The sequence below is a fragment of the Episyrphus balteatus genome, chromosome X (assembly GCF_945859705.1).
Source record: "Episyrphus balteatus chromosome X, idEpiBalt1.1, whole genome shotgun sequence".
Lineage (NCBI taxonomy): Eukaryota > Metazoa > Arthropoda > Insecta > Diptera > Syrphidae > Episyrphus > Episyrphus balteatus.
Genome location: NC_079138.1, coordinates 1905605 through 1920117, shown reverse-complemented (window position 1 = coordinate 1920117; position 14513 = coordinate 1905605). Strand labels below are relative to the sequence as shown.

Sequence of the window (14513 nt, the reverse complement as noted above, 5' to 3'; positions counted from 1 at the left end):
TGTCGTTTTCTTTCACTCCAACGAGAGTACCCTTTTAGTAATCATTTTTGCACTTTTGAAGATTTTGTGTTCTTTGACGCCACAAAAGTATCACAACTTAATCAACAACATTTTTTACGATCGTTATTGATTTGTATTTATTGAGAAAGCAAATTCTTTATCATTTTTGTTTGTTTTGAAAAATTATTTCACATCCAAGGAAAATTGTTGATTTATATAGGTATCGTCTGCGGAAAGCAAAATTGTTCGAACTCCATAGGATTTGTTAAGGATTTAGAAAACGATATGGTGAGACTCCTGAAATTCTCATCATCATGCATCATCTATGTAGTTCATAGAGTTTCAATTGCAAGTTGTCTAAGTTATTATAATGGTAACTAATTTAAGTTTGTATCCAATCTACTTTTGGAAAATTAACTACTTTTTCAGAGCGATAGTTTGTGATTGAAGATTTTATTTTGTTTGTCAAGAGTTTGTTTGTGTACTTTAATGCTCCATACAAATATCGGTGGTTTTTTTTCCAAATCCAAACGAAGAATTGAAAAATGATTTAGTTTAACGTATGTTCTTGTGCCTATAGGAATGACTATTTTCAAATATGGTAATGACTGGAAATATTCGAAATGCCAATTTCACCTAAGTATAAAATCATCTTTTTGAGAAAGTCGTGTCTGGTAAACTTTTCCATTTTTCTATGTATTAATGTTTAAACGATTTCATGAATACCTTTATTGTAAGGAAATGAAAACCAATGAATTTCTAAACACGAAATTAATGTAAATGTTTTTGTGTTATAAACCATTCAGTTCAGTTGGATTGACTGCAGGTCTATACAATTATATACCATAAAAGGTACTTTTTGTAATAATATATACATCTACAAAAGTAAACATATAAGAATCAAGGGAAGGAATGTTTTTGCGACCACAGGGACATCACGAAGGGTAAATCCCTTTTTATAAGGGTCAACATCGGATTGGCTGGGTGCTTCGCGGAACATAAGCAACTATTTACACTAAAAATAGAAATTCAGTTGTAGTACGTTGTTGTTTCCAAGAAAAAGGGATGAAATATATTATAATACCTTAGGGTTGTTCATGTTTATAGTTTAGCACGTTGTATCTTCCTACATTTAAATTATTTAACGCATTGCAACGAGGCAAAATTTTGTAGGTAACAACAATGACGAATATAATCTAAACCCAAATATGAGATGAAATTTCTTAACACAATAATATCAATGTCACAATTTCAAGAATTGAATGTTTAGTTCCAAAACTGAAACTGTCAAAATGCTTTTTTGTATTATCAGTATGATACAAAACCTATTATTTTGTACAGTCAGCTTTTAAATATAAGCGACAAAGTCTGACTTATACTGGATTTCAATCCCGCCAAATCGATGTTCTTTGAAAAGAAATCAATATCATCATAATTTCAAAAAAATAAACAAACTTACGGATTTACGTAAACACTTTAAACCAGTTTACGAGCTTTTGGTTCTAAAATTGAAACTGCCAAGATAATTTTTTTTTTTGATTTTATGATTTAAGTAAAGATAAATAAAATCTCTTTTGTTTAAAAGACAACTTAATTATGTAAACATCCCTTTCCGCATCTTAGATCAGTTTATCTTCTCACGCTTTAGCTAGAAACATACTCAAATTACACAACGTTATCGAGATGACTAATATGCTTGTGTTTGTATATGTCTGTTAAGATTTTGTGAATTATTGGAAAAAAATCAGATCGAAAAACTTTACGAGAGCAAAAAATCATTGCTATTTGTATAAACAAGGTTGTATTTTAAACATTAAACTTTTTTGCAGTGACATAAGTTTATAATGTAGGATATTATTGTTCACTGGTTTTTGGAACTAGTAATTAAGCATTAAGTGAAAACATATGGTTTGAAACTTGAGTATTACATTTATGTGTAATAGGGTTTTATCGTCGTATTCAAATCAAAATTGAATTTTAAAAGGTACCAAAAAGTAGTAAGTGACTACAAAATACATAATACAATTATTTTAGCACAAGTTCGTGTGTTACGGGCCTCAGCAATTTTTTTTTTTTAAGCATATATTATTATGGTTTTAGTTCTATGAACATATTTTTCCTTTTTACGATTTAATACAAAAAATACTTTTATTTTATTTAACCGTAAACCTACAGTGAAAGTCGTTTTAAACTCAAATCGGTCTTCAAGACAAAATATTTTAAATAGTTTTAAGATTATTTAACCCGTTTTTCAGGAAATTGTTAATAGGACTATTATAATCTACTGATTTTGGGAATTTTTGGCTTGAATGGGTCGTTTTCGAACCTTTGTTTCGGCTACATACTAGCAATGAATTTGTTAGAGGGCGGAAATTAAGAGTGCGTTATTTCAAATAGATACGAATGCAAGCGTAAGAAAAAATATGCTCATAAAACCGTTGAATCCTTTTGGTTAAGCCATTTACAATTTACATTATGGTTTAATTTATTAGTTACACTCGCTTAGAATTTTTAGTTGATGTATATCTAATGCTTTTTTTATTTTATGTTGCAAAAATAATATTCGAAAACACACAAGTCTCCGCGACAATCTCAAATTTGGTGTTTTGTTTCATGCTGGTTTTTATACATATGCAGCAAATTATTTCAAATCAATTTTTTATTTCTATGCAAATAGAATTGGTTTTTCAAAGATACAAAACCAACGAGTTAGAAATTCAGTTTAATTCGTTTTACAGTAGAGGATAAATTTGCTCGAACACGAAACTTATGAGACAAGTTCGTTGAATTACTTCATCTTTTCTAAAATTCACGCTTGTGACGCAACTATTCCTTGTTTTAACACTTCGTGGTTTTGGAATACTTATCAACTTTTGGGAAAAGCGATTCCGAACCTCGTCTTAATGAAGCCAACATGAAATCATGGTTCTGGATTTACTACAAGATCTAAAATTTAGCAGTTTGAGAAAATCCAAAGAAAAGAAATGCAAATTGATCTGATCCTTGTGCGAAAAAAAATTTTCACATATCATATAATAAGAGCAAAGCAAACACATGCTTTTTTTCATTTTCAAGAATCTAAGAACCAAAGAATATTGTTACCTTAAATTAAAAAAATGTCAGTTGAGTAGTTCTTAGATTATTGAGGTTTGTATTAAAAAAAGGACTTGAAATTGGAATAGTCGTTTGGCTGAAAATCAGAAATTACAAAAAAGGATTGGGTTTTGGTTCTTAAAAGACACTGATTGTATTTTAGACCTGTGCAATTTGTGCATAGGTATTTAGAAATATTAGGAATGAAATTTATTGAAACAATCGGAACTTGTCTTGAAACATAACAGTAAACTTTAAATTTTTCGCAAATAATACTGCTAAGAAGCTTTTATCCGGGCTTCATATTATGTACTCGCTGTCAATACGTGTGTTGTTTTTTTTTTTTTTTTTTTGGCAAAGCTATTTGCAGTAGGATTTTCCAAAAATATTGAACAGAATTAATATCTACGCATCAATATTTACGATTTTAAGGCCATCCCCCAAAATCATTTCCCCGGGAATTTTCATTCAGAATAGGGCTGAGTGTTTTTCTTTTTGTTTATAAATAATATTATGCTTCGTTTTAAAATGGTTTCAAAGAGATGTGGTGTAGCACATTTGATTAAATAAAGACGAAGATGTATGTCTTGTGTACTCAAAAGAAATAAATATTTATCAAGATAGAACCATCCCTACCTTTTGGTGGTTTGCTACTTGTGATATTGAAAATGGTTCTGTTTTTGGCTTAGGCCCAAAAAAACCATTCATTAAATAAACATTTACAAACGGTAAACTGTTCAGTTTTATTATCATTAGTTCGTTTTAACACAGCTGGCCAATAAGAGTGCTCGAAAAAATAAGAAAATTAATATACCTGAATGAAATGAAAACAAGCGATGCCCGACCCCTATACAATATCCAAAATAGTCGACCAATTCACCGTCAGTTGAATTAAAAAAAGGACAGGTAAACAAATATTTTTCTCTCTATGACACTGCGATTTAAAATACCTACTTTGAAAAATAGCAGTTTGTGTCGATCTAGGTACCTACATACTTTTTGAAACTTCAAAACATAATAAATTTGGTTTTGTTTTTGAGTCTACTGTGCGATATGGTTGCCGTTGTCATGAAAACTCGCAAATGAAAATACTTCTTCTGTGAAACAAAATTTCTTTTCAAGAACTTGAATGAATGAATCTATGTGGGGGGAAGTTGCGCTGTGACCTTTAAGGTCTATTGGGCCCCTTCGAGTGTTCTTTGCTTTTTGAAAATTTCAAGAAAAATGAATAGTTTTGTCCCATCGATATAACTAAAGTTAAATCGAAATCGTATAAGGCATGTATTTGCAAATCGGCTATTTGTTAAACGCGTTTCAACAAATTCTTGATCTTTTTAAGCCAAAAAACGGTCCCAAATGGAATCAGCGGTATTATGTATCCAACTAAAAAACTGGAGGACCAATATTTTTAATGATTGGTTGAAAGGGAAAAGATGGCCAGTGATTTTTGCATACACTATGCTGCTAAATTTAGTGTTCTAGGTTTTTTCGAATCGAAGCAAGTCAAGCAACTGAACATTTTTCAACAGAAAATCTTCAATATCTCGTTTATCTATCTAATTTTGTATTCGAAATTAAAGTTAAATACTATTTTAAGGATCGCTTGCTTCGCGATTATATAAATTGACCGTATATTATTTGATGTTTGGGCTTAAATGATCAGTTTCGTAGACGCTATTTATTAAATAAAAAATAATTCATATTTTACCCAACGTTTCGCTGATCTTTTCCAGCTTCTTCAGGGGTTAATATTTATTATTTTTTTGAATTTTGAAATTTACATTATTTTAAATAAAACACACACTTATTGGACAACAAAACTCAAGCCTAATATCACTTCTTATCACAGATCAATTGTTGTCAAAATGACTCAGGTCATTTTATTTTATCTGAATCCAAGAGTTTTTAAATGGATGACAAAGAAAATGAAGAGTCTCGAATATCTTGAATATTTTTTGGTGGATTTTCGAGTGCTACAGCTTTTCTAATAATTCATCAATTGGATTGTCTAAAACTCAATGTCCAAGCGAGAACATGGAAGCCGGGAGAGGTTTTAAGATATTATTATTTTTAAAAAAAAAAAAGGTATTTTTCATTCTTATAAATTAACAGCTTCTCTATTTAAATGTATCTTCTTAGACATGTACATTGTACAAGGGTAATTTTAGTTCCATGTCTCGGTCCATGGTTATGGTTAATTGCAACTTAAGATTTGAGTTGTACGAAGAATCAAGAAGACGTGGTCTATTGAACTCGATGTAGAGAAAAGTTCTTGCACCCTCCTTGAGTAGCGCTGTAGTTGGATTTTTTGTGACTCCAATAGGAAAAGTTCACATACGGACATAAACTGATAATGTCCTGCCACCTAAAAGAAGACAGTAAGTTGATTAAGATAATTCTCTTAAAAGTATTTTCTTCAATTTTGTTTTCAAGTTATACAAGTCTGAATAATGGACTTGAACGCATGCACCGCAAAGGAGATATTAGGATATTCGCTGGAGCTGGAATATCTGAGCTAAGAGGTGCGATGAATGACAGATTGATTTTAATGATGAAACAAAATATCATCTTTTAAAACATCCAGATATGTTCAAAGAAAATTTCACAATGTTCATTTCATCGGTAGCTGCAGGCTTGCTGCAACAAACTTTTGAAGTTGTTCAAGCAAAGCTAAGAAGTTATTAGAGCAAAAAAAAAAAAGGAATAACGGAATGAGTGAATTTTATATGAAGGAATAATTCCTGGATTTGTTTCTTATAATCTCTCAAACTGTAATAAGTTATCTAGTTTGGGAACATTTGCGTATAAAATATGGCAAACTTGTGTAAACAAACAAGACATTTTGGAAGTAAGAAAATTCTGAATAAGATATTATGTATTATTTATTTATATTAATATATTTGAATATTTACTGCCATTTTATGTTATAAAGTTTTAAATAAATGTGTGTACCTATCCGTTATTAAAGGTTGATTTAACTGTAATTTTAATTCAGCTTTTTCTTTTATAAGGAGCTCAGTTAGTTTCTTCTTTAAATTACTGCAAAATTATGCTGAGATATGAAATTGATTTTGTTTTTCTAGTAATTTCTTAAAAAAGTAAAAACAATATAAGGAACTACTCTTATATTATAACAATTGATACATACATGTGCCTATATTTTCTTTTAGGTACCTTTTATGTATTTTTTTTTTTTGTATATTGAATTATATTTTCTCAACACTGACTATTAAAACATATTTGTTTAAAAATGTTACTTTCTGAAAATTAAACATAACATTTTTTGCATCGATATAATAAATGCTTTTACTAAGCAGTCCCAATCTTTGACCTTGCTTTGATATTCGTATCACCATTCTCTTTACTTATTAATTCTTTTGAATTTGTGTTTGCCTTCAAAAAACACTAAAAAGTGCCGATACGATAAATCATCCGCAAATGACTTCGTACTCGGTGGAAATGGACCCCAGCGCGTGCGGTATCTGGGGGGGAAAGAGGCGTGGGAATATTTAAAAAAAATTATTGTCCAAATGCAAAGTACTGATTGGGATAAAGATGACGCTATTTGTCAATGAACACTACCCAAAAAGATACTCAAAAAGATTCAAAATTATATTGAAAACATCCTGAATTCACAAAACTAGTTCTTGCAATTGAAAAAGGATTTAATGCAAAGAATTTAATGAAATTTTTTGGTCATCTATTTTTGGTATACCTACAATATTTTACCTGTATCGTGGACTTTGGATCTTATGTATTTATTTTTTATTCACTGATGGGAAGGCTCTGTAATCTGTAATCAGTTGGCGCTCATTGTGTGGAATTATGTATTTTTTTAATTTCTTAGAATGAGTGTCCCTATGTTAATTATTGTTTAACGCATTTAACTCGTCGTCTGTTTTTAAAAATCAATAATAAGAAAACAATTAATTCCAAAGGAAATGCAAGTTGTTTATGGATCATGAAAATTTATGGGTACAATATGTACTTATTTTTGTATTTAGTTTGTTGCTGTCACCGTTTATATTTGAATAGACATCGTGATTTCTCAAGCAGGTAGTTTTTTTTAATACAAAAAAAAAATCTGGTTCTGGTGTAAATTATTTTTCAGTCGTTTGCAGAAATCAAAAGATTTTATATCAGAGTAATTAGGCTGCAGGAACTTTAAAAAAGTTCAGCATGGACAAGAAAAATTGAAACAAGTAATGGATATAATTTAAATGCTGTATTTCTAGTCGAGTATTTTATCTAAGAATCTAATGTAAAGTATATACGTAAATATAAGAACATTGCATAACAACTCATCGACACGAATGACCTGCAATGCTGGTGGCTTCGCTTGTTGCTGTCCAGTTCTTAGGGTGTTTACTATTATGTAAACAGTTTTTTTTTATAAAGGGATCTGTATTACGATGCTAAAAGTGTATTCTTTGTTGAGGATCTTTGGTTTAAATACAATTAAAATTAGGGTGTTTTTGTTTGAGTGCGGCATGCGGTTTTGTTTTGTCAGGTAGGTAGCCTTTTAGGGTTTTCCACAGTTAATTTGTATCAATGACGAGAGGGAATCGAGTTATATCTTGAAGAAAACCGCAAAACTTTTGTTTAGAAGACCTTTTGTTTTATTATTGGGTTTCTTGTCTAATTATAATTTATGGCATTATAATCAGGTATGTAGGTTCTTCATTGTGACAAGAACGGATAAATTCCAATTTCTTAGCGCTTCTTCACTAACTCCTTGAACAGTCAATAAGGTTTAGTACTAGCTATTACGTCAAGTGATTTCTTGACATTTCGGGTCTTAAAAATCAAAATAAAAAATCTTCTGTACCAAGTTTCAAGCAAATCCATCTATATGTTTGGGCCCTAGCTCGATATACAGTGAAAAAAATTCATTTTTTTTTACTTCTCCACCATCGTAATGAATTTTATTAAAATATCTATTTTTTAACACTTTTAACTAGTACAAATACATAGTACATAATGTACATATGTTCTTGCCCTATATAGCAGGTTAAAATGATTGAATATACAAGTTTATTTGCTTTTAACTTAGCAACAGAATTACCTAAATTGAATTAATAATAAACAATTAATTGTTTGTCTTTTTTTTCAAAATAGATCGTCCGATGAGAGCACATGTCAAGAAAATTTGCTGCATGATTTTATGGGGTGAGTAATAATTTTTAGTATTAATATCTATTGATTAAAAAAATTATAAATATTAAAAAAAATTGGAAAATTATTTTTTTTCTTATATTTTATTTTTTAAAGTAAAATTATAAAAAATTCGTTGAAATCAGTTAATTGGTCAGATATCAAAAAAACGGTTTTATAGTAGGTACTTTTTTTTTAAGAACGGTCTTCAAAAATATTTTTTCTATATCAAAAGTAAAACTTCATATGTTCACATATTTTTTTGATCAAAATAGTTTTGCATCTAGAGAATCTTATGGGTTTTCGTTTAGTACAAAAAGTACTAAAAGTACTGATTTTGACACGTTTTTGCCTTCGATTGGTAAAAAAAAAGATTTATTTTTTGATCTTAGATCAATTTTCCATATCTGGACTTTAAGTGAATTAATTTATTAGTCCAGATCATCTTCCGACAAAATAAAATAAACATTCGAGTCAATATTATTTGGCAACTGCGGCCGCTGCCTGGTTTACAGTCGCAAATATATACCAATACTATATTATAAAGGTATAGCAAATCTATCTGAAAATGTATTCGATTCGCCACGAAAATATTCAATTTATAGATTAAAATATAAATTAACCAATCGAAAGCCCCATTATTTAACTCTTAACTACCAAGTTTGAAGAAAATCGTTCTTGTAGTGTAGGCTTTAGGTATCTACATCAAGATAGATATAGATAGATAGAATTGCGAGGCCCACTTTTTTCGCATTCTCTATCATCAAAATCGATTTGACTTTATTTTGTAAATTGGAAAATTTTATAAGTTCAATTTGATGCTTAACAAACATCAGCTGTTTTTTCCACGTTTACGCAAATATTTCTTGTGGGGTGTTCATGTAAATCATTTGCGGAAATTTATACATATTTTTCTTCTTTCTTTTTCTCGGCGCTGTTATGATCTCGATGTCGAGGGGATCATAACTATCCCACGTAACTGCTTCACACTAGTGATCCGCCTGTGGGGTTCGCCGGGTTGACCTCAGAAATCGGCGGCAAGCCTCCCGGTTTTGTATTGTTCCATTTCTAAGGCCAACTGAATGCTGGTGGTTTTGCATTTGCTTGTACCAGGAGTTTTTAGGCCTACCTTTCTTTCTATTTCGTGTTGGAACGTTGTATGATATTGCTTTTTTGACGGGGTTCTCAGGATCTCTCCTTTGAACATGGCAATACCAACTGAGTCGGTCGTGTTCAATTTTTTGGGAGATGGTGTTTTTAACATGAAGGCTTCCTCGGATCTTCGTACTTCTAATTCTATCAAGCTTTGTTACTCCTGCTGTCATACAAAGCATATACATATACATATTTTTCTACAAAGTGGAAAATTATATCGTTACATGAATATTGAATACCTACCCTAAAAATATTGCAAATAAAAACATACCTACTGCATTTATTATTTTTTTTTTAATTATTAGGCCAATTTCGTATAATTTTGACTATTTGGCAAATGCATTAAAAAGAAATTGATTTCTTACAACCCTCGTTGTTACAATATTCCTGTGCAGTAAGACTCAGTTATTTTTTACTAACTACCTACATACTAACACATGCATTTATAATGACGATTAGCCTCTGATTGTAGAATTTTGATTTTGAATTTACCTATATTTCTTCGGTTTTTAATTTATATCTTAAAAACTATCGATTTCTCACAAGAATTAAACGTTGGTATTTATTTGTAGAAAAGCTATCTATACAAATCTTTGCATCAAATTACTGTAAGTTGTAAATTAGACACAAAAACCTAATATTTTTCAACGATTTTTAAATAAAGATTTCTTTTAAATGATCATTCGAGTTAAGAAAGCCAAAACATCGTTCATTTCCACGATTTCCAATCTTTTTCCAGCAATAAAAATTCTTTCTTATATATGTAGGTATACCATATTATTCCTTTTTTATATTTTCTGATGAGTCAACGACATTAACCCTTCCATTCCAAAGAATTCATCCCTTTGCCCACTCTCTTCCTCAAAACGGCATGATTTTGTTTAAAAAACATACATATATCCAAAACTGAACATATAAAATTCTTGGAAACGCCAACCCTACCTTTTCACTTCTCACCGTTTTTCGATCCATTCCTTCTCACAAGTGTTTTCAATAATTCGCTTCCTCTAAGAAAAATGATGAAATACATCAATGCCACTCTCTTCATTTCTGTTTTACTTTCAAAACTCTACATCAATGCCACTCTCTTAACTTCCACGATCCCACTCTCTATGACAATAGACTGGAATTCTATAGAAATATATCCAATATCCAATTTCAAACACATACAAATATGTGATCTGTATCTAAAACAAAAGAGAATTTCGTGGCATATTGATTTGTATACCTAAGTTCCCTTTACACACACTTTTTTATTTTTTCATAACATGGTATTGTTATGTTCTTTCCAATCTTGTCCATTGTGTCTCCGCTGAATAGGTGCAAAGATTTAAGATAGTTTTCTGTGATTCCTTGGACTGACTGTGTCATGTGTGTTAAAAATTGTGATTTTTTTTCAACTTTTTTTTAATATCATTTATTTGGCATTATTTGCCTTTTTAAAAAAAGAAACTAAGTTTTTTTTTTTTGATATTTTTTACATAAGTCATTAATTTGTGCATCGAGGCTTAATTTTCGTCGAATTGATTACATGTAAATATTTTATTTCAGTTACTTTTTCAATATTTTGATTGTTTATGATAATTTCTTGTTCTCTTACGAAGCTAGAAAAAAATCGAATTAAAATCGATCTCGATGCGATTTACTTACGTGTCGATCATGATTTTTGTTGAACAAAAAATAGCTTTTAAATCGATTTTTATATATTTTTTTTTTTTCTTTAAATAAGCCAAAGCAGAAGCTCGTTAAATTGAAATTTCTAATAAACAACAAATAACATTTGTATTAAATTTTAATTTAAATTTTTTTATGAACATTTTTCATTTGATTGGATTTTTTTAACGAGTTTTTGAATTTTGTCATTTCTGAAAAATGTTCAGAACAATATTGGTAAACTCAAAATACCAAATTTAGCTCTGAATTTGCTGTTTTTTTTTTCATTAGTACCTAATATTTTTTTTTCGAATTTTTCTACTTTCAAAGTTAATATTCTTTAAATTCGGTAAACAATAATTTTCTGTGCGAGTTATTTTTCAGGAGTTATGACCCAAAGATGAAAAAAGTGCTAAAATGTAACGGTTTTTTGTCCCTCAAAAGTTATGCGAATCTCAGAATTCGTTTTTTTTATTAGAGATTTTCAAAATAAATTAAAATCATTTCCAGCTTTGTCTGAATTAATCGAAATAAAAAGTCTAATCTTACTGGGCTTTAAATAATAAATCGATTTAACAATTTACTTAATCGTTTGAAATTTTTTGCCAGATAATTATTATCGTCCTTTTGCATTTTTTGGGCAAATTTATTTTCTTATCATTTCAAATAGAAGTGAAAAGTTTTAATGCAGCAATTGTTTTTATCGCATAAGAAATGCATGGAGCATTGAAATAATACTTGATGTATTTTTTTTTAAATTTAGCTCAAAATACTACTAAATTTGTTAAAATTTGGGTCACAAAATGGTTCAGAAAAATTTAACGCTTTTATTTTACAATAGTTTAGTGCCAATTGTATTTTATCTTTGTGGAACTGAACTCAAATCATTAAAGCTCGTGCCTTTTACAATAGAATTTTTATCTTTGGTTAGGAAAATGAATTGTGCAAAAAAAGGAAATTCTTAAATTTAAAAATTTCCATGCTTTCCTTTCTGAAAATTAAATTATAGTTAATTGTTGACTAGGTATAGTTCAAAATTTTCTTGTCCAATTATTAAATTGTTATATTCCTACAGAATATGCAGATAGCTAGGACAAATAAAAAATACAATAGGCCCTTTAGAATGTGGGCAGATAAAAGAGAACAAATTCATCATAGTACTAAACAAGATGTATTTTTTTTACCTCTTTTTATCGACTTGAGTAGATCCATATCTCATACTAATTTCAAAGCAGTTTTATTGCATTCTCTATTCTTAATTTAAATTTGAAGATTTAATTGATTTTGTTTTTTTTTTTTTTTTTCAAAATAGATCCCGTGAATGTCCTGAGGGAAGCAGCGAAAATACATCAGCCTCGGTGGACATAATGGGGTAAGTAATGTTTTGTAATAGTATTCATATTAAATTATAGAAAAATAATGTTATAATACTACTCTATACGAGTAGTATTTGATAAGTCACTTAATTCAACTAGTTTAATAAAAGTTTAAGTTAATGTTCTTATATTTCATTAATAAATAATATATTTTTTTTTTATTAGGTCAGAAAAATCAAGATCCCGATCGAAAACGAGATCGAAATCACGAAGCTCATCTCCTAAAATCGAAGGGGAATATCTTCTAGCAGACGCAATGGGGTAAATAATAGTTTTGTTATTTTAATTTTTTAGCTGTAACAATAATTTGTTATTTTTATTATCTACAATTTTTTTTTTAAGTTACAAGAAAACTATCTTAGTAAAAATACCGAATATTGATAATTTATTAAAAAAAAAAAAACACCAATAGGTGTCCATTTCCAAAGAAAGAACACTCAAATAATATTAACACAAAATGGGTTCATTCGAATCGAAACTTGTTATGACTTTTATTTGTGATTTTTGTGCTTTAGGATGTCAAAAATCATTTGCATTGTTATTTCTTTAATTGAGTCCTTCTAATTTAATCTTTCTAACAAAAAGAATAAACAAACACTGAATAGTTTCGTTTTCATTGATATTACTCCTAGATTTCCATATTTTCAGCTTTGAAGAAATAAATAATATGTCAACTTAAGCAGAAATCTACTGCTCACTTAAATTTCAATCCATTTTTATCCCTTTGAATTAAATAGAACAATATCACGAAATAATTTATCGGTATTAGTAGTTGCAAAAAAAAAAGTTTTAATAAAAAGATGCTTTGCTTAAAATATAAAAATTTAATTCATTTTAAATAATTTAATGAACTGTCAGACAAAAAATTTTAAATAATGGTTATTTTTCATTTTCAAAATAGAGCTGAGGCTGATAAAGATCAAAGCATAATTGGATGGATGGGGTAATTAATTATTTTCATCTATTCATATTAAACTAATATTATAATAATAATAAAACTCTGTAACACTCAAAAAATACTCGGCTAAGAAACCTTTTAAATTCTGAACTTCTGAACCCCTAAAATCTGCTTTATTTTATTGACCTTCAGTTATTGCAAAAAATTTAATGTACCTTTCCATTAATGTAAAAAAATATGTGTGTGACATATAAATGTATTTTAGAAAGAAGATATTTTGAACTTTATATATATTATTCAATACCATATGATAGTTAAAATTCGCAATACGTAATAAACGTAATAAATCTCTGACCGATGTATTTTTTTTAGTGTTACACAGTAAAATGTGCTTTGTAAAATTGATGGAGGTTTATTAATAAGCATGTGTTTTGTAAAATTGATGGAGGTTCATTAATAAGCATGTGTTTTCTTTTTAGCGCTTCTTAGTTTAGTTTTTTCTTACATAATCTTTATTTTCACTTTTCCTTAATCTTTTTTGTTTTATTTTTAGGGGACCTTCAACGGGCCAGCCCAGTTCTTCCATTACAAATGGAAATGCTTCAAAAATGGAGGTTGAATCGATGGGGTAAGTAAACAATGTGAATACCTACAAACAATTGTAAATAAATAGTTTATTATATTTTCCTATGGCAAATGATAAAGAAACTAAAAAATAGAGACCCTTTTGAGTTAAGTTTTCGGGAGGATTTTTTTATCTCAATCACTTTTTTTTTTGAAGCACCTTAATTTACAGTTTGAATTTTTTTTTAATGATTTGTTTCGACTTTTGTCAAATACACCTATATTTTTTAGTGAGAATTTGTTTCTTATGTGGTTTTAATCGTTTCTTGATACGTGGTCAAGTGTATTTTTTTAGTACCTGCCTCATGTTTTTAGGATTAGAGAAAAATAATTTATGTTAGGGTTTTTTTTATATTGCTTCTTCAGCAACGTACTTTAATTAGTACTTTAATTGACCACCTCTGGCTTTTATTACAGCTGCACAGAACAGGGAAATTGACTTTGAGTGGTTTTTCCATGTCGAAACAGGTATCGTTGTTCCAGGTCCAGATAAGTAAAGTTTTTAAGGCTTCTTGGCAATCTTAAGTTTCAAAGTTGACTAGATATTTTCAATTAGATTG

General features: G+C 29.1%; 1 protein-coding gene across 3 annotated transcripts in view; it reads left to right on the top strand.

Moving 5' to 3' along the window:
- The first annotated feature begins 13664 nt into the window (after positions 1-13664).
- The window catches only part of LOC129920666 (uncharacterized), a 30672-nt gene continuing 29823 nt past the window's right edge, over positions 13665-14513 (top strand). The window contains exon 1 of one of the 3 annotated variants that reach the window (XM_056002121.1): positions 13665-13957. In XM_056002121.1, the coding sequence (XP_055858096.1) occupies positions 13938-13957 (20 nt within the window). In that variant the 5' untranslated portion in view covers positions 13665-13937. The remainder of the gene's footprint in view (positions 13958-14513) is intronic. The other 2 variants (XR_008773286.1, XR_008773285.1) reach the window with 2 other exon arrangements.